Consider the following 20,465-nt stretch of genomic DNA (forward strand, 5'->3'; position numbering starts at 1 on the left):
CGTCAGGAGGCTGCTCAACCAGTGGCCCAGCTGAGGCAGGGTGGCTTCCCCACAGGCAGAGTGGGCCTGGCACGCAGGGGGCCACGGCCCCTTTCCTGCTGCCCCTGCTCGGGGCCTCCCTGCAGCTGCCTGCTCCCACAAAGCCAAGTCAGGCCCTGGGACACGAAAGTCAGGACTGAGGCCCACAGGTGTCTCCACAGATGAAGCCACTAAACAGATGCCAGGCGTGCCGGCTCTTTCTGGGACTTTTATTTCTTTAAAATAATTCATACAAATGGTTACAGTCACAAACATGATTTTAACCAAAATATTGCTAGCCTACCACATCAGCAGGACGGCACGGGCGCAGGCGGGACTTGGCAACCGCCGCCCCCAGGTCAGTCAGCACAGGGAGCTCCAGGCGCCCCCTCCTCTGAGCTGCTTGAGATGCCGTCTCCATTTGGAACAAGGGGGTTCATGCCAAAATCAGGAAAACAGCCTTTGTTGTTTTTCTAAATTATTCTAAAAATAAGACAAGCAGGTAGAAAAAACAGTGCACTGTGCGGCATGAAGGAAGCGGGAAGGACCCAAGTCCTGAGAAGGGGCCGCGGCGGGCGTCCAGCAGAGGGAGCTCAGACCACGGCCACAGGTCCCGCGGCTGGCTTTTGTTGACAGCTAAGCAAACGAATCCCCCGTCATGTCCTAAAGACTGCACACAGACAAGAACATCCATGAGAGAATTGACTACTAACTTCTTTTGCTCAACGAGGAACGCAAAGGACACAGGACAGTGAGCCAGCCCACAGGACGGGACAACTACAGTCGACACAGAGGCTGCGCTGCCTCGCGCCCTGCACACGCCTGGGCCAGTCTCTGGGGCGCAGGGCGCGGGCGCCTCTCTGCACACTCTGGGCTGGGGTGCACGGTGCCCCCCCCAGGCGCCGAGGCTGGAGAACTCCCCGCGGGCTACAACTGATCACTCGTGTGGTCTCTATCCGCCTCAGGCTTGACAGTTTGGCCAGGAGAAGGGGCATGGGGTGGGTGGGCCACAGGGGGCAGGCCGTGGGACAGGGACATGGCGCTGGGTACGATGCCTTCCACTGCAGCCGGGATGCCAGTGGGGGCCACGCCCACCACGCCTGGGGGGTACCTGCTGGGAGAGGAGGGTGGGCAAGTGAGGTCGCTGTGGGAGGGGCCCCCCACAGCAGCACTGACACCGAGGGTCCAGGGCGGGGCAGACCCCGTCGAGCGCCCCCAGTGACGGAACACGTCCTGCCTGGCCTTTCCAGGTCCTCTCCTGTCCCCAGGACCACTCCACTTCACTGGTGGCCTCTGCAGAGTGCTGTCCAGCAGGCCCTAGAAGCTCCCCCTGTGTGGCTCCTTCCAAGAGGCCCAGTTCTCATAGGATTTCAGGCAAGTGGACAGCTCCACACTCTGTGACCACCGGGCCTGGCTAGGACCATGTCCCCAGCCCGAGGTCCCTGCGGGGCCCAGATTCCAGGCTGAAGCCCTGCCTGCTCACCTGTAGGCAGCCCCGTTGAGCTCAGGGTGCACCACGGCAGGGTCCATGCTGGCCCAGTGCGTGGCAGCCGTCAGGTGGTCCTTGTTGACGCAGTTTTTCAGGCTATCAGGGATCCGGCCTGGGGGTACAGCAGGAGGACAACAGTGCCCAGGTTAAAAGTGCTGTCCCCTGCAGGAGACCAGCACCACCTGGGCACAAGGGTGTGGGTGCCTCCAGGCCCCTGGCTGCAGCAGCCCTGGGACCCTTCCTCCCTCAGCCCTGAGCTTGTTCTGCTGGGCACCATGGGGTCCTGGGCTCAGCCCTGTCTATGCCCACAGGAATGCCTGGTAGGGGAACAGAGCACGACACCCTCGCAGCGCAGGCTGCAGCAGACTGTCAGAGCGCGCTCCCCACCTGTGATGGCTCGCCGGATCTCCCGGGCTGCCTCCTCCCGCATCTCGATGGACGCCTGCTCGCTGTACCACGCAGCATGGGGGGTGCAGATGAGGTTGGGCGCATCCTTCAAGGGCCCCTGGCTGAAACTAAGGATGGCGCGTCACAGGTCAGTGGGCTGAGCACTAGAGGGCAGGGGCAGGAGGCGGCCAGGCCTGGGTCAGGGTGCTGTGTCACACCTCGGGCACCTGTGCACAAGGGCAGGGCCCCACCCCAGAGCTCTTGACGCCCCCCAGTCCTCGGACACCGCATCCCCTCTGTGGCCCCTCCACAGCTGGGAAGCCTGGGAAGCAGATGTGTCCCTGAGGCCCTGCCCACGTGGCACAGCCCAGGCCCAGGCAGGTCAGCTCAGAGCGGTGAGGCTGGACACAAAGCCAAGTACAGTTCCCTTGACCCCTGGCTACCGCAGGCCACAACCTATGGAGACCACTGATGGCCTGAGGGCCTTGTGCTCTCCAAGCCTGGGGGGACCAAGAAAGGGACTGCTCTGCTCCTGCCCCTCACCACCGGGCTAAGCCAGCAACTCCCTGCTCCCAGCCAGAGGCCCCTGGAGACCAGGAGACAGGTGCAGCACAGGCGCACGGACCTGAAGGGCTCCGACTCATGCACGTCCAGTGCCGCGCCACGGATGCGTCCTTCCTTCAGGGCCTGGGCCAGCGCCTTCTCATCCACCAGCCCGCCGCGGGCTGTGTTCACCAGAAAGGCCCCTTGTCTCATCTGGGAAGACAGGACAGCAGGCAGGCGGTGAGCACGAACGCCTGTGCCCCAGGGCACATCTAGGAGCAACCCACCTGCCACCTGCCAGAGAGGGCTTGGGCAGAGGGCAGTGTGTCAGGGACTTGGAGCAGAGAGTAGGTGGCCACGGGGACAGGCCCCAGCCCAGAGCCCACTGCCCCAGCTCTAGGCCTCTGGCCACAGTGGATGCGCCAACATGGCTTCCTCCTCTTCCAGGCTGTTCTGGCCTCCTCCAGCAGAGCCTCAACCCACAAGTGGGGGCTCCAACCCTGCAATGAGCCCCCAAAGCCCCAGGATGAGGGAGCACACAGGCAGCTCCTCTGCAGGGGGCTCTGCCGTGGCGAGTTTCACCGCCCCCTCCTTCCTGGTAAGAGTTTCTTATGACCCTGTTTCATCCCAGCGACCCAGTCTGGCCGTGATGGACCATGGTGGCCCAGTGCCACCGGAGTCAGAATGGCTTCACCTTGGCCTATTCCTGCCCCCTGGCCATACAACCTGGCTCTGAGCAGTGTCATGTGGCCCAGCCTGGCCACTAAGCATCCAGGTGGCAGGGGCTGGCATCCTCAGTGTGGCTGTAAGAGTCTGGGACGGACAGCAGGTGGGGCCCCCAGGGGTGAAGGGCCTGGAGCCCTGCACTCCCCTGCCAGGAGTGGACCCCCAGCTGGCATCTTGCTTGGGAAGGCGTCTGCAGGCGCTTCGCCCACCTGCTTGACGGTGAAGTCGTTGATGAGGTGGTGGTTGTGCTCGTTGAGGCCGCAGTGCAGCGTCACACAGTCGCTGTGGAAGAGCAGGTCCTGCAGGGTGCTCACTCGCTGCAGCCCCAGGGCCCGTTCCATGCCATCCGACAGGTACGGGTCGTAGAAGAGCACGCTGAAGCCGAAGGCCTTGGCCCGTAGCGCCACCGCCTGCCCCACACGACCTGGCAGGGTGGAGACGGCATCAGACGTGCCCCAGGGCTGATCCACCAGGCCAGCAGGCAGGGAGGCCCCACACTCCTGCCTGCTCAGCCCCTCCCCAGTCCACTACCAGGTCCACTCATCAAAGGCTGCTGGAATCTCAATTCCAGCCACTCATGAACAGCACAGGAGGAAGACCCGTCAGACCCGTCAGATACCCCAAGGGATCCTCGTTCCTGAGAATCCAGGGTCAGAGAGAGGTCCCTGCCTTCCTCCCTGGCCCCACGGCATCCACGGCTGCTTCCACCCGGCCGCCTGAGGCAGGCACAGCCCTGGCATGGGAGGCTCAAGCTGTGGGCTGCGATGTGGGGCCAGCTGCACACACCCACTGCACACTGGACTCAGCAGAAGACGGGTATCACAGCCTGCCAAGCTGGGGCCCATAGCACGGCAGTCTCCCTTGACCACACGGGGCAGTGACTGTCCAGAGCTCTAGGAGGGATGTGGGTACAGCTGCAGAGGGTGGCAGGGTAGGTGATGGGGCAAGCCACCCTGAGAAAGTGGAGCATCAGACTTAAGGTGATGGGCGGGAGCCAGACAACAGCAGGGCGGAGCACCAGGCGGAGCACCAGACAGCAGCTCCAGACAGTGGCCCCGAGCAAGGGCACCCAGCACCCTGTGGGAGGTGGGTCAGGCCAGGCGGGGTCTCAGAGGACTATGAGAGGGGCTGCTGGGCAAGGATGGGCACAGGTGCAGCCCACAGGCAGACAGGGTGCTGCAGACAGATGACCAGCCTTTTCGGTTCTAGGTCACAGGAGGCTGCCAGGGGCTACTGCTGAGGACGCAGGGGACTGGGTGCGGACAGCACACCCAGCACGGAGAGGCGCGGCTGTGCAGGAGGCAGACAAATCCCGTCACCTGATGGGCTGCCATGGAGCGCTCTGAAGACCTGGATTGTAGAAAGTAACCAAAGCCCAGGACCAGCACCAGCTGACCGCTGGCCCTCACCTGGGCTCCTGAAGGGCAGAAGCAGCCACTCTGAGCCTTAATGCTATTTACTCCCGTCACTGCTGTTCACGTGAGGCCTGCACTCCATGTCACCCGTGGAGGAGGAAAGGTAGCTCCCAGCAAAAAGGAAGACCCTCAGAAGCACAGATGGCGGGGGTGGAACCGGCTGACCAGAACCTCACTGTGAACGTGCCACACAGAAGTTCCAGACCTGAAAACCACTGCTGAAGTGGACCTCACTGGGCAGGTCTGACAGCGGGAAGGGCCAGGGAACCTGACCACTGCACAGGACAGAAAGAAAGGCTCAGAGACCTTTCAAAGAACAAAAGGCAGGTCCTGAGAGGAAAAGGACTCAAGACACACAGCAGCCACACCCCATCCAGAGAGCGGGGCAGCCAGGTGCAGCAGGCCAGCCACAGGCTGCTCCACTAGACCCATGCTAAGAAGCACACAGACACCGAGAGCAGAGAGGAGAGGGGCAGCCCTGGCCTGCAGAGCTCCCGAGGAGTCCACACGCTAGACCTCAGTGAACTGTGTGGTCAGTGCACACGTATCACCTGGATCTCCCAATGCTGACCATCGTGGGGACACGAGACATGCCCTTTAAAACAGCACCAAACACCCAACACAGGCTGGGGTGTGGCTCAGCGGAGTGTCTGCCCTGCACACCAAGCCCTGAGTTCCAACCCAGGGCTGAAAACATAAACACCAACACTAAGTTCAACTGCGTGGAAGCCATCACGACCGCACAAACGCGGCAGGTCCACTACACTGCCACACGGTGCGCTCCATGGTGTGCACAGGGAGGCAGCAGGCCAGGGACCGAGCTTCAGAGAGGGCAACAGCAGGGGGTCTCAGATTTGTCTACACCAGCACAGCAAAGACCTGTAGTCGAGCCCCGTCCCAAGGAGGGGCTGCAGCAACACAGGAGCCCCGTGCCCAACGGCGGGACCTGTGCCCAAGGGATCTAGGGCACTGACCAGCAGACAGTGACAGTGACTTCCAGTTAAAGACGGCCTACCCCAGGCACACCCTCCACCTCTTCTCCCTCCTCACTCGGGAACCCAAGCACACCCCACCCCTCAGTGCTGGAAGAGGCAGGCTGAGGTCAGCAGGTGCTGGGTACAGCTGGAGACAGGAAGGGTCAGGCACTCGGTCACAAGGTGAGTGCCCAGAAATGAGTTCCTGCACTGTCCACACAGGACCAGAGAGATGGGCACCAACGAGACAGAGACAGCTACAGGGTCAGGGGAGGGGCCCAGCTGCTACACAGCCACAGCGGGGGAGCACATGGAGCACAGGAGGGCGTCAGGACACCACCCTGGCAGGGGTGCTGGGAAGGGCCCAGGGCTGCCTGGTCCTCATCTGATAGCTGTGTCCACTCAGCCACTCCAGGGGTCCACATTGGGTGTGGGCTGTGCACGTGCCCCCAGTGCCACATGGCTGGCACAATGGAGCCAACAGATGGTCCTGATGAAGCAGACTGCACCCTGGGGCAGGCAGGAGTAGCAGCCATAAAGGAAACCCGGGAAAGGCAGTGTGCCTGGGTTTGCAGGAGGTGCACCTGGACACAGCCAGCTCCCCCACAGCCCCCGTGGCCTGCTCTGATGCTGGACACCCTGAGAGTACAAGGCTGCCTGGCCAGTCCACCCCAGGGGCCAGAGCAGCCACCCAGACCCACGTGCCAATACCCCGAAGCCCAGCTATGCAGCCCCTCACCTGTCTTCCCACCCTTCAGCAAACCTCAGCACCAGGCAGGAAGCGCCATCCCATCCCTCTGTTGGGCCACGAGAAGGGCACACTCAGGGATCTAGGGCACTGACCAGCAGACAGTAACAGTGACTTCCAGCTAAAGATGGCCTACCCCAGGCACACCCTCCACCTCTTCTCCCTCCTCACTCGGGAACCCAAGCACACCCCACCCCTCAGTGCTGGAAGAGGCAGGCTGAGGTCAGCAGGTGCTGGGTACAGCTGGAGACAGGAAGGGTCAGGCACTCGGTCACAAGGTGAGTGCCCAGAAATGAGTTCCTGCACTGTCCACACAGGACCAGAGAGATGGGCACCAACGAGACAGAGACAGCTACAGGGTCAGGGGAGGGGCCCAGCTGCTACACAGCCACAGCGGGGGAGCACATGGAGCACAGGAGGGCGTCAGGACACCACCCTGGCAGGGGTGCTGGGAAGGGCCCAGGGCTGCCTGGTCCTCATCTGATAGCTGTGTCCACTCAGCCACTCCAGGGGTCCACATTGGGTGTGGGCTGTGCACGTGCCCCCAGGGCCACGTGCACAGCATGTGTGTCCCGTGCCTACATGCCATCTGAGTGTGGTGTCCAGTGTGCCCAAGTGTACCCCCATGTGTGTGAAGCATGCCCTTGCCCCTGAGCTGTTCTTCCTCAGTCCTGGCCCTGGGCTAGGGACCAGTGCTGCAGCCACAATGTGAGCCTGGGCCTCATCTTCTCCTGAGCATGAGATGGGCAAGGGGCAGCAGACGCACCTGGGCTGTGCGTGCTGAGCCTCGATGGCCAACGCACCTAGTCCAATGATGCCCAAGGTCTCCCCGCGGATCCTAGCGGCTCCTGAGGCCACTTCGCGGATCTGCTCAACACTCTGGACCCGCGTGCCTTCCCGCAATGCCTGGTGCAGCCAAGTGGTCCGACGGTACAGGTTCAAGATGTGGCACATGGTGGAGTCCGCGGTCTCCTCCACAGATGCTGCAGGCACGTTGCAGACAGCAATGCCTGTGGGGACACGACACACACACATCACCCCAGATGCAGGCAGAGCCCGGCCTCCGGGACAGACACACAGACCATGGTGCTGGGGCATGTCCTTAATGACATGCTTCACCAGCAGAATGCCAGGGGACATATCCCATGGCCACCCTGGAAGGCCTCAGACAACATGTGCCACGCTGACCTGCTGGGAGTGCAGACTGAACAGCCCCAGGCACGTGGGGTCTGACTCTGTCCACCCTGTGGTACCCTGCACACTGCGTCTGTAGCCTTGCACCGCACACACTAGTGACCAGTCGGCAAGGGCAAAGAGGCTGCTTTGACCTTTCCTGATGGCCCATGGACCTGGGATGTGCTGGTAGCAAAGAAGACAAGATGGTCAGCACTGGACTCCCCCCAGCCAGGCCACAGGAGGGCAGGGTCTCTCCCCACCAGCCAGCACTCATGGGCATCACTGCCGACTGCTTCTCTGGGCTCTCCAGGCAAACAGGCCCTGGCCCCAGGCCTTAGTGATCCCCTCATGCCCTGTGCACCCCTGTGCCCCTTGCCTGCTCCCCACAGCCAAGACCAATGCCGAAAGGCAGAGCCAGTCAGACAGGGCTTGCGCTGCCCACCAAACAGTGCCCCAGATGTCTTGAGGCGCAGGGTCCAGGCACTGAGAAAGCACCTGAGCCTGTTCTACAGGACAGAGGTTCCTTCCACCCTGCCTCCTGGCCCTCAGCCACCAACCTCCCCGCACACTGCCCCCCGGCCAGGCGCTCCTACTTCCTGTTGAACACCTTCGCCTCCAGCTTGTTCCAAGACCTGCCCCAAGTGTTGAGGGGTGTCTGACAAAGGGAGGACTCAGGACAGAAACCATACTAACCTCCAGAAATGACACGCTGAACCATCAAACATGGGAGGCTGGGGGAGCTAGCCACATAGCCTGTGAGACTCAACACAAAACTGCCACCTGAGGGTAGACGGGTCCCAGGAACCCATCAGGCCTGGAGAAACCAAAGTGGCCAGGTCTCAAAGTGTCCCCGACAACAAGGTGGAGGCCCAGCCTGGAATCCCAGGGACAGGGGAGATGGCACAGAGTGGGGCCCCTGGCCCAGGGACGCTGCCTGCTTGTCCTAGGAGGGCAGGCCAGCCGAGGCATCGCCGTGCAGCAGGATCCACACGTTTCTGCCTCTGCAGTCCCTGGAGCAGAGGAGAAGCCAGGCGACACTTGCCAACCAACAGCACTGAGGGGCTGGACCCTGAGCCACCACTTTGCCACCACCAGAGAGGGGGTAAAGGACTCAATGGAACGCAGCAGCTACTGGCCCAGCCTGGCTGGGCACTGCTGTGCTGTCGGCCTGTGTATCTGCCCCATGCTCCTGGTGGGGCAGTCCTCTCCGGCGCCTATCTACTGGAGCACACCTTTCCAGGTGAGCCAGGGCTGCACCCTACCTAGGTCCCCAGCCGACTTGATGTCGATGTTGTCAAAACCACTGCCGATCCGCACGATTATTCGTAGAGCTTTGAACTTCTCCAGGTCTTCTCTGGTCAGCGTGATGGTGTGGTACATCAGGGCGCCCACCGCCTCGTTCAGCACCTGCCGGGGAGGAGGCAAAAAGTGCTGAGTGGCCACAGCGGCCGGCACCGTCCTGCTCCTGGATTGGCCATGCATAGAGCAGCCCCAAAGGGCAGCTCCAAGCCAAGAAGCACGATGCCAGGCACCATCCCCAGCAGTGCCTTCAACTAGGCGGGCGCCAAGCGCACCTCGAATGTGGCCCTGCCCCGAGACACACCCACACGTGGCCATGCCCCTACACCCTGCCCACAGGACCAGGTTCCAACTCCCTGGGGCCTGACAAGGTGGGTGGGCCAGACCCCTGGACCCATTTATGTAGTATGGACAGGATTAGGGAACAGTGGTCAGGGTCAAAAAGGCCCCTGTGCCTGCGCAGTGTGGGCGCAGGAGGGGGAGGACCACCTCTGCAGGGCAGCAGCAGGTGAGGCTGAGGCCAGGCTACCCATGCCAGAAGACAGGCAGATCCCAGACAGAGCAGGAGTGGCACCAGGGGAGACCCCAGGAGTCCAGCCTGGCCGGGCGGGATGCCTATGGGTCCCTTGGCCATGGGCAGGCCTGACGTGTGCTGGCATAAGCACACAGTGGACGGCTTTTTTATCCTGTCCATCTATCATGGCAGAAGAGTCTTGAAGAACAGCATCTGACTATACCACAGAAGGCACAGCAGATTCACCAGGTACCTAGACACCCCGCTGTGGCCCTCTGGTGGCCTCCAGCACTGAGTTCTGTGGCAAAACCATTGTCTGTTTTCCTGTCACACAGACACAAGCCACTGTGCCTCTGAAAAGCCTCGCTGAGCACTGCTGCAGCCCACCATGGCGGGGCCAGTGGACGCTCCATCAGTGCTGGAGCCCAGAGTTCTGCAGTGCCAGCTGGCGTCTGCCTCCACTGCGACACGCATGTCAGAGCGTCATCTGCCCATCTACAAGTCTAAATTTTTTTCATGTTGCCCTTTTTTTTCCACTGAGTATGTTTTTAGTAACAGAACAGGAGCCTAGATACCGGCATGTTTGTTTTCAGTCATGTTCTTAGAAACAGAAACCAGTGCGTCTGCAGAGCCCAGGTTTTGAGCACTGCCCACTGCACCAACAGCAGAGCCGGCTGACTCCCTGGGTGGGCTCACCACCACACACACCAGTGTGGGCGCAGTAGGGGGAGGACTGAGGCTTGTGCTCGGTTCAGGACAAAAGCCTCCTGGGAACGGGCTTGCTGTGGTGGTGAGTGGTCCGGAGGTTGCAGCTTCAGTGCCCCAGTCCCTTTAGTGGTTGCCAAGTGGCCGCTCTGCTCCTGGGTGTTGCATTAGCCCTCTGGGGAGAAAGTCGGCCGGCGGTGGGTGTACTAGGTCTGTCCCTTTAGGTTAGCCTCCCAGAAGCCACACTCTGCCAGCATCCACTCACTTGTCCCCCTCGACCAGCTGTGATCAGGCTGGTGACTAACCCCCATATGCTCAGTGTCCACATGGCTAGGATGGGGATAATACAAGACCCAGGCTTGCAGAAGGCCATGGGAGGCCTGGTGTGTGCTGACTTCCCAAGAATCAGCTGTCACCTGGGTGGAAACTGACCCCTGGACACTTCTGTGACAGCAGGTTCTGAGGGGGCTCACTGGACACCACTTCAAACCAAGGCCAGGGTGGCGGCTGAGAGCACGCAGGGCCACGGCCCCACACGGCACAGTCCCGCTGCCCTCGGCCCCTCACCTGTGCTCCAGAGGCTCCTCTGCCTGTGCAGGCCGAGGGCCACAGTCGCTACAGCAGCAGGGGCGGCCTGCTCCATGCACGACGCTGCCCAGGGGGCAGGGAATGCGCCCACTCAGTGGCAGGACCACAGCACTGCCCCTGCTGACTGACGGTGGGGACTGTGCAGGAGCCTCGGGCCATCTCCACAAGGCCGGCTGGGCCCTGCCACTGAGGTCCACTATCCATCCCCTGCATCAGGCAGTCTACCCCCTTTCCCGCTCCCTGGAGCACTCCCAGGACTGCCCCGGCCCTGCACGTGGCCCACGTGAGGTGCTTCGCTGGGTCCCTCCTTGCCTGCCCACAGTGGCCTGGACTCAGCTCACCAGCACTTTGCTCACACACCAGACAGCACTGTCCATTCCATGGCACTGTCCCTGAGTCTTGTGGTCTGGATGCACTGTGGGAAGACTCCCAAGATTAGATGGTGACAGGTCCTGCACCGCGGTCTCTGTCCTCTGGCCTGGTCTCAGATGTAACTGCAGCTGGGTCCCCAGGTCCAGGGTACTGCAGCCTATAGCTGGATCTCCACCCACCACCCTACAAGGCTTCTGGTGGCTTCTGCTGCATATGGCATCATTGTATTTCTTGTGTGTCCCCAGAACCTCGACCTGGCCAGGCCCTCTGGATGCCCAGTGCCCCTGGGTGCAGCAGACTCCTGGTTCCCTGGCCTCCCTGCTGCTCCCTGCTCTGTGGCTGCTCAGCAGTTAGGTTAGATGTTGTGACCCTGGCTGGAAATTCTCTGCCCTCAGAAGCTGAACAGCACCCACTGGGGTGTCTTGTGGGCCCCCAGTGCTCCTCCCGGGCTTGTGGCAGGACAGCACGTCTCCCCTGAGCCCTGGAAGCGTTTCTTCACTAGTTCTGGCTTTGATGACATGTTCCCTCCTCTGAGACATTCAGACGATGACTCCAACTAGCTGTGAATGCAGTGCTGTTCCAAAGCAGTGACAAGATGGGACACATTCCCAGGGCCAAAGCCTGGGGCAAGTGGCCTAAGGGCTCTGTGGCATCTCCACAGCCATCTGGGCCCCAAGCTCCTGTCTTATTGCTCTGCCACTCCCAGTACATGCAGTCCCTCTTGTGGTCCAAAGTGCCACCCAGGCTCTAGCCATCACACCTGGTTTCCAGTCAGCAGAAAGAGAGGAGGGAGATCTGCACACAGAACTCCCACTGACCTTTCCCTGTGAACCATCACTTGGCCACACAGCAGCAAGCATACTGGGAGAATGAAGCCCTCCTTCAGGACCGAGTGGGACCAGCACCAGCAACGTGTTGGAGCTCCTGGTGCCCCTTTCCTTCCTGAACTCCACCTCTTTCTTGAGACCTCCTCAACGGTGTGAAGCTTGCTGTCACAAACTTTTTCATGCACATTTAAACTCCCAGCTCTTTCCAGCTCTTGGAGGATTCTGCCCTCTGGTACCCTGCTCTTGTTTTTCAATTAGGTGCCACTTTTGACCTCTGAGAATGCTGATTCACAGTTCCTAACACTCTCTCCCATTCCTGGAGTGAGAGTCTGTCCTTAGGCAGAGTCTGTTGGTACCTCTAGCATGCTCGGCCTACAGCAGGGCTCCTACTGCTCCTCCGGGGGCTGACACAGAGGGTAGCAAGTCTGCTGCCTGTTGAGCCCCCTGCCCCTGGCCCACTAGGGTTCTGTCCACTTGTCTATCTGTTTGACTGTTAATCTGTTGAGAAAGTCCTGGTATATTATGGTTTGGGGGAAAACATCTGCTCTGTCCTAGACCTCACCTCCAGTACTGCTGGAGACCCGGAGACCCTGAGACCCTGTCCATTCCTGTCTTCCCTTCAGGCACAAGCTCCCGTCCCCACACTTCCCTGCACCACACGGCACACGAGTGTCAACCCCGCACTCCTGGCTCCCACCCTGACTCCTCCCTGAGGGCAGAGCTGCTGTGTGGCACCCTGAGTTGGCCTTCCCCAGTACACTGCTGCTGAGACCTGACTCACTGCAGTACCAGCCCTTTTTTCCCCTCCTGTGCCTAGTGAGATCCCGTTGCTTGATGCACCCGTCTGGGGTCACTTGCCCCTAATAGGCACCTGGGCTCCTCAAGGCATCAAACTTCCTGCACCTTCACCAGTCCCAGTGGATGTAGTTGTAAGTGCATGTTTAGAGGGCAGGGGTCTCCAGAGCTGTGGCCCCAGCGTCTACCCTGCAGAACCGCAGCACATTTTTAAGGTGTCGTTGACAACTCTCACTTTTGGAAGTTCTCTGCTGTTCTGGCCTCACCCTCTGCTTGGGGCCTCTTCCTGAGGTCTGCTGGAGCACGCAGTGCCGTGCTTGCACTCCTCTCCGCCCTGCACATGGAGCCCGGTGGAGACTTCTGCCCCTGGTGTGCAAGGCAGTTAAATGGGCCCTGCAGAAACGCGCTCTCCAGCTGCGGCCTCTGTTTCCTCCTCCATGTCGCTATCACCTCTTCTTCAAAGCCTGCCTTTTCTCTCCAGCTGTGGTGGGAGCAGGCGACCACAGCCAGCCAGGCTCCTGGAGGCCAGCACCTCTGCTCCTGCTGTACCATGCTCATCTTGCCTCAGTCCATTGGACAGTGATCCCTGACGGCCTGCAGAAACCCCTGGGGCCTGCTGCATGTCTCCCTCTGGGGAGTGCACAGTGGTGCGGTCAGCAGCAGACCCTGCAAGGGTGTGCTCAGCCGGGCTGTGGGCGCCAGGCCCCTCAGCAGAGCTCAGCTGCTCCTTCCAGAGAAGCAAAGTCCACCCACACCTGAAGACCATGGTCCTGGCTGCCAGCTCACAGAGCTTCTGAGAGGTGAATAGCTTTACACAGCCTCTGTGGCTGTCTTCTGTGGAAAGGCCGTTCTGGGTCACTTAGAGACCAGATTAACATAGTTCACATCACAGAGGGACCCTGTGGATCTCAGTGAACGGCCATGAGTTGCCAGCTGCTGACCACTTGACCACGTGCACCAGGAGAACTTGTAGGCAACGCCAAGGCCCAGGAGACAGTGGTGCCCGCTGGAAGCAGCTGCTGATGGCCTCTGGCACAAGGTGCTGCTTCCAGCAATTCCAGCCGACACTAGTTCTGCTTTCTGGGAGAGAACTGGTCATGGTAAAAGTCAATCAAGAAGCCACAGAGTGAACTCTGTCTCCACCTTCTGATGGGGCCAGGGACAACAGCAGGGACCACTCACATCCAGGTGGCACTTACACCAATACCAGTCAGGGGTGACACATACTGGCCCAGGCCATGGCGAGGTCAGCCCATACTCTGTGCGCCCCAGCCCCGCCCTCAGCCCCTCAACCCCACGTGAAAGTGGGTTAACCCCAGGCAGGGATGCCAGCACTACCTTCTCATGGATCTCCTGCGTGGACTGCGCATCACAGAAGGCCACCGTAGCCACGTCCTTCAGGATGGGCATCTCCACCGTGCAGTCCCGGCCGTCAAGCAGTGCCACCAGGGGCCGAGGGTGCATGGGCCCGTTCATGATCGGGGGTCGGACGCCTGCAAAACAGGACAGGGCACTCAGAGCCCTGCAGCAGTGCAGCCCAGCTGATGCCTGTGGCCCCACCCAGGGCTGGCGAAAGCCAAGCCCGAGGAGGCCTACTGCACACTGCGTGCAGATGGGCTCCGCAAAGAAAGGGGAGACAGTCCAACCTGCTGGCTCACTGACAGTGGCACACAGTCCAGCGGCAGCCCCATCACCCTCCCAGGTGCAGAGCTACGGAGGCCCTTGGGGAACTCTGGGCCGCTGGGAGTGGGGGGTCTTGGGCCTGTGCTCTCCACTGTAGGGTCACCTTCTCAGCCCTGGAACGTGCAGACCACATGCAGTGGGCTTTAGGGAAATGCCCATCATTTTTTTTCTGCCTAGAGCCACATGTCTGGCTGCCCAGAACTTCCAGGGGGGTCACCAGGGGACTTGAGCATGTGTTCCCTGCCTGCCTGCCTCATTCATTTCCCTTTGCATGTTTGTAGTACACTGACAGAAGAGGGTCAAAATATGCTCAGGCAAGGCACAGTGGTACACACCTATGATCCCGGGAGGCTGAGGCAGGAGAATCGTGAGTTCAAAGCCAGCCTCAACAACTTAGCAAGGCCCTAAAAAACTCAGGAAGACCCTGTCTCCAAATAAAATTAAAAAGGGCTGAGGATGTGGCTCAGTGGTTAAGCATCCCTGGGTTCAATCCTCGGTACCAAAAACAATACAAAAAAAAAAAAAAAAACATTCAGACCCCTTACCCTCCCAGAACAGGACAACTAGAGCTGGGGTAAGCTTAGAACACCTGCCTAGCATGGCTAAAGCCCTGGATTCAGTAACCAGTACCAAAAAGAAGGAAATGAACTTCTATAAGCTAACTTCTTCTAAATGTGATACAACTAAACCTCATTCAGGGCCAAGATGGGGAAACGGGCTTCTAAGGTGCAATTAGCACACAGCCCAAGTGTTACCCTGGAGCAGAAAGCATGGAGAGGGCCACAGCCAGCCCCATCCAGCCCCATAGCCTCACCAAGACCTGCCCAAGAGGAGCAGCCCCCAGAAGCACTGGACCAGCATGAGGGGCAAGGAAAAGGCCAAGAAGCAGGGGCTGGGCAGGCCCCCTGAGTGTGGCCACAGGGTGCGACAGCTGCAGCTGGCAGAACAGCTGCTCTGAGGGTGCACTGCACCTTGGCTCCAGCCCCACCCCAGCTGCCTGCAGGGTGAGGCTGCCCTGAGCCACTAGTGGCCTCGAAGGAAGGAGCACCTCAGAATCCACAGCACATAAAGGTGATGCCTCAAAGGACAACCGGAGCTGGGCACTGCAGACCATCTTGCCCATGTGCAGCAGGCCTGGAGCTGGCATCTGCTGGAGAGAGGCACAGGGCTCTCCCCAGAGCCAAACAGCTAGGATCCTGGCTACAAAGGGCAGAGAGCTGATCTGCACAAGGTGGGGCACTGCTGCACATATGCCGCACTCCTGGGGTTCAGGGGCTCCAGCCCCTCCCTAGTAGAAGATGGCGCCCACATCACCATCTTCTAAACACCAGAGGTGCTGAGACCTGTCCAGGCCATGGCCCTCGAGGTAGGGTCTGCAGGTCAAACTCCTTCACCCTCTGGCTCCCTCTGGACCAGAGCGTCCCACAGAGCCAATACACACCCCGCCGACGCTGTAAGCAAACATGCCAACGAGGCCACTCTTCTTCTCACCCTGGATTTGGAAAGTGTCATTTATTTTAGCAGGTAATGCTACTGCTACCTGTAAGTGCGCTGACGAGCCCCATTCTTCAGCTCTAACCTCTGTAAGAAATGGGAGTGAAAGTCCACATGCACACGAGTTCTCTAAGGCCATGGAGCACCTGCTCAGAGCAGTGGACCCTGCCCTGCAGATGGTGGACACTTGCTCCAGGGAGCCTCATTAGCAGAGGGGCCTGGGATACCTCCCTCACCCTATAAACAGCTGTCCAAAGGGAAGCCTCCCGGATGCCAGCATGGGTGACCCAGTTGAGGAGCCAAGCCCCACCCAGCCCAGTGTGCTTGTGGCACCTCCACAAGAGCTGCCCCAACCACAGCCCAGTCTCAGGGAGAGGGCCAGGGTTGAGAGAACAGCCCACCCGTGCTGGGAAGATCCTGTGGCAGCAGCGTGGCCCAGATGCGCATTGAGTCCATGAGTTCCCGCCCGAGAACCCAAAGTAGAATCAAGCCCTGCTGCCCCACACTGGGCTGGCAGGCTGGGGTTTCAGGTCCTCATCAAGGCTCCATGAGGCCCTGAGGACCCACTGTCCTCTACTGTAGCAAGACCTGGCCTAGCACCCACCTCAGAGCCTCTCTAGAGTACCTGTCCACAGAAACAAAGCCCAGCACAGGCTGCATGCAGGCCTGCTGGATGTGCAGGAAACAGCCCTTTGGGGGCCATCTGCCCTCACCCCAACAGCGAGTGGTGGAGGCTGGGACCTCAGCCAGCCAGGCCCCACAACACACTGCCAGGGCACTGCCTTCACACCACAGCGTGGGCACAAGCTCCTCTGCACCTTCAGAGAAGGCCACTCTCAGACTCTAGGAGCCCCTACCAACCTGACATTGCTTAATTTAGGCAGGATTTCCGCGACCATGAATTCGACTGTCCAAAGCTTTTTGTCTTCAGAATCCCCAGGCAGAACCGCGTCCTGTCACGGAGCCTCATCCCACGTCTTATTGTCTCCAACCAAAGCTCTCGGGCCGCTGCTCCACGGCACCACTGAGGCCTGCGTCGGGCTCAAAGTCTTACTAAAAATCAAACACAAGAGACACATTAAAACGCCATTGAGGGTCCAGCTGACACTCAGACTCCAGGACACCGTGAGGGTGAAGCTTCATGCTGCATCCTCGACCCTGCCCAGATGCAGCCAACGCCTGGGCCGCTGGCTCGACCTACCTGAAACAAAGGGCCTCCTGCAGGCCGCAGGCCCCACGGTACCCTGTGCAGACCCATGAGGCGCTCACTCTGAATGCAGGTCCCAGGCCCAAGGCCAGCCCCCAAAGTCACCTAAGCAGACCTAAGAACAGCTCTGAGCTGTGGCCACACCACAAGCCTCTGGCTCTGGCCGGATGCTAGCACTATCCAAACATTGGAAGGCTAAGGCATGGGGTGTATGGTTGGAACTGGGTGCAGGACGAGGAAACTGCAGAAAGAAGCCTACTCGTCGCTTCTACCTACATGGACAATTCCTGGGCCTCTGTGAGGCTTGCCACGGGAGAAGGTTGCCAGGTGCTAGCTCTCCAGTGTCCTGCCCAACTCTCCTGCCAGTCTCCTGCCAGTCCCACTGCCCCTGCCCAAAGCAGCTCAGCAATCAGCCGACACTTGTTTGGCTCCTCGATGCCCTTGGCTCTTCCTGCCTGGCTGTAGCCAGGGCCTGGGGGCACTAAGGTGTGGGCTGGCTGGGCCAAGGCCTGTCCTAGAAGGCTGAGCACAAATGGCTCAGACCCCAGGAGCCTGCCAATGAGTCACCCAAGCACCTGATCCCTGTTCTTGGCATGAGGTTACCACATAGGGGCTGACACCGAAGTCTGACTAGACATCAGACTGACAGATGGAACCCAGCCTCACCACCCCCTCAACAGCATAGGTCGGACAAGACCACCTGTCAGGCAGCATCTCTGACAGCTCAACAAGAAGGGGCCATGCATGGCCAGAAGTCCAGGACCCAAGCCCAGCCCATCCTGCCCTCATTCTCTGTGAGGCTCCAAGCATACACACTGACCCACCATCACTGGCTCCAGCTGCCACCAACTTCTAGGACACGTGCATGGCTCACTGCCCACCATGCAAGGCCACCAAACAGGGTGGCAATGTGGCCCCAGAACTGCAGCCCCTGCCACAGGGCTACCCAGGCTCTTCCCCAGCAGAGGGCACTGGAGTAGCACTGTGGGAGAAGGGATGGGATGGGCCAGGCCAGCCAGTGACCCTTCAGCAGCACGGAGCCTCCCCACTAGGAAAGCACTGCAGGGCCAGGCTCCCACCCCATCCACTTGCTCACGGCAGCTGACATTGCCAGCCCTGTCCCTGAACATAAATGCTGTCAACACCGTTAATACCAATCAATACTTAATCTAATTAGTGCTGACCAACATTGGCCAATACTCAGTGTTTGCCCATATCTGTCAATACTTTTAACACGGTTGCTCTAAAAGGGAAATGCTACCAGATATACAAGGTGTTCCCGTAATGGCCCTGCAGCCCCAACTACGAGTTGCCACCTCCCAAGCTCCCCAAGGTCACCAGGTCACCAGGCTGGGTGGTCTTCTCATGCACAGGTCCTTGGTGCCCTGTCTTCAGGAGAGGCCACCAGTCTCCATCACTAAGCCAGACACCCAGGGAGTGGTTTTATGCCTTAAGACAAGGACATGAGCATGAAAAGGGAGGTGACCCCAATCAGTGCCCACAGCCAGGTGGGCCCCCAGCCCAGAGCTCCACATGAGCCAGGCCATGCCCTCCCCAGCTCACCCAGAGGGAGATGGCCAAGGCCCAAGCCCATCTACAGACACTGCTTAGAGGAGAACCTGGGAAAACCTGGGGACAGGACACCACAAGGACAACCCAGGCCTCACAGAAGCCCTGCGGGCCATACCAGCAACCCCCACTCAGTGCTTACACCCTGGGGCTCTTCCTGGGCAATCTGGGAGACCTGCCAGGGTAGCCACTTGGTCCCCTCCCCAGCCAGGAAGCAAGTGCTTCCAGCCATCAGCACCAGCAAACATGGCACAAAGCATCCTTGTAACATCCGAGGGCAGCAGCACGTGGCAGGCAGGCACCAGGTGTGCACAGGGGCTCCGTCTGTCATGGCAGGGGCTGAGTATGCAAAGGGGCCTTCCCTGAAGGGTACAAGGATGCCCCAAGTGTACTGGGCGACCGAATGGGCAGATGGCCGAGTGTGCCCTCAGGGGCCCTCTGTCACTGGCCCCTCACTGCTCCCAGCAAGGTCCTAACCCACACAGCCAAGTGGGGAAAGGGAAGGGGCACAAGTGTGGCCACAGAGTGCCTAGGCTCTGCTGTGCTGCACACACAGACTGAGAGGCAGGACCATGGGGCTAAAGGGCCGAGCCAGGGTGTATCCACCAAGGCTGCTCCCACACACCTCAGCAGGGCACCCAGCTTTGCACTCCACAGAGGGTGGTCAGAGCTGTGCACCTGGGGAGACCCAAATGCAGCAGGAACCCGAGCCAGCACCTCCACATAGGCCACTGCTCTAACGCATGTGTCACATGGCAGCAGGATGGCAACGTGGGGGAACAGCTCTCCGGGGTGGGTGGGTACATGGAAACTCTCAGTACCATCTGTGTAATTCTTCTGTAAATTCAGAACTGTTCTAAAATTGAAATTTTATTTTAAAGCGGGTAAGGCAAGGGACAGCAGCCCCCAGGTTTTTGGAGGCAACAAGTCCAGGGGACTGCTGGATGACATGGGCCCCCGTTGTGCACCAGTGCCCTTGGGGACCCCCAAGAGACCCCAGGGCCACATGCCCTGCCTGAGTCACCTCCATCCACAAGGCAGACAATGCCCCCAGTACAGGTCTTGGGGGACCTGATGGGCACACACTGATCCTCACAGCCCTCATGAGGACCAGGATTCAACTGCCCAAAACTCATCCCAAACAGTCCAGGCTGTCCCCAACTGGCTGGTCCCCCCACCAGAGCCATCTGGGTTTCACTGAGACATCCACTTGGGTTGCCCAGGACCCAAGGCCCAGAGCCTGGCCTTTTGCATATGGTGGAAGCTGGTGGGCGGGTGCTAAGCACAACAAGCCTACTACCTGGGGGGCTAAGCCCTGTGGGGCAGGGGGCACCTGAGGGATGAGGGCATCATGGAGAGCAGGCAGAGGGTATGGGGCCACACAACCCTCCAGAGGACAGGTGCTGCTAAAGGCATGGGGGATGGTGACCACAGGAGTCCAGGAGCTCCACAGCACCCCACCCCTGCACATGTAACCACACCAGGAAAGGCACAGGATGAACACAGGGAGAAAAGGTGTGGACCAGCACCACGACTCATTGCCAGGGATGCTGAGGGATCTCACGCATCCTCCTGTGTCTGTGCGCATGTGTGTGGAACACAGACATCCTGGGCGTGACCCAAGAATACCACCTTCTCCCGGGCAGCGAACGGGAGCCCCACACTCATAGCATCAGCAGCCCAACATGATGTGAAGAGTCCCAGCCTTCTAAACATCACATGTGGGCTGGGGATGTGGCTCAAGCGGTAACGCACTCGCCTGGCATGTGCAGGGTGCTGGGTTCGATCCCAGCACCACATAAAAAAAATAAAGATGTTGTGTCCACTGAAAACTGAAAAATAAATATTAAAATAAAATTCTCTCTCTCTTAAAAAAAAAAAAAAAAAAAAAAAATTAAAAAAAAATAACAACATGTGCTGCAAGGAAACCAAAAGC

General features: G+C 59.7%; 1 protein-coding gene across 2 annotated transcripts; it reads right to left on the minus strand.

Moving 5' to 3' along the window:
• Nucleotides 1–227: 227 nt before the first annotated feature.
• Nucleotides 228–16,806, minus strand: Ctbp1 (C-terminal binding protein 1). 2 transcript variants are annotated; one of them, XM_015481859.2, is made up of 9 exons: nucleotides 16,615–16,806; nucleotides 13,915–14,069; nucleotides 8,739–8,883; nucleotides 7,104–7,310; nucleotides 3,373–3,587; nucleotides 2,520–2,650; nucleotides 1,895–2,022; nucleotides 1,502–1,619; nucleotides 228–1,129 (listed from the first exon to the last, which is right to left on the minus strand). In XM_015481859.2, exons 1-9 carry the CDS (start codon nucleotides 16,619–16,621, stop codon nucleotides 946–948), a joined length of 1,290 nt encoding a protein of 429 aa, XP_015337345.1. In that variant the 5' UTR covers nucleotides 16,622–16,806; the 3' UTR covers nucleotides 228–945. The 2 variants fall into 2 exon arrangements, with proteins under 2 accessions (XP_015337345.1, XP_015337343.1); XM_015481857.2 differs by having other exon boundaries at nucleotides 228–1,132.
• Nucleotides 16,807–20,465: the final 3,659 nt, after the last annotated feature.

The sequence above is a fragment of the Marmota marmota genome, unplaced genomic scaffold (genome assembly GCF_001458135.2).
Source record: "Marmota marmota marmota unplaced genomic scaffold, marMar, whole genome shotgun sequence".
NCBI lineage: Eukaryota > Metazoa > Chordata > Mammalia > Rodentia > Sciuridae > Marmota > Marmota marmota.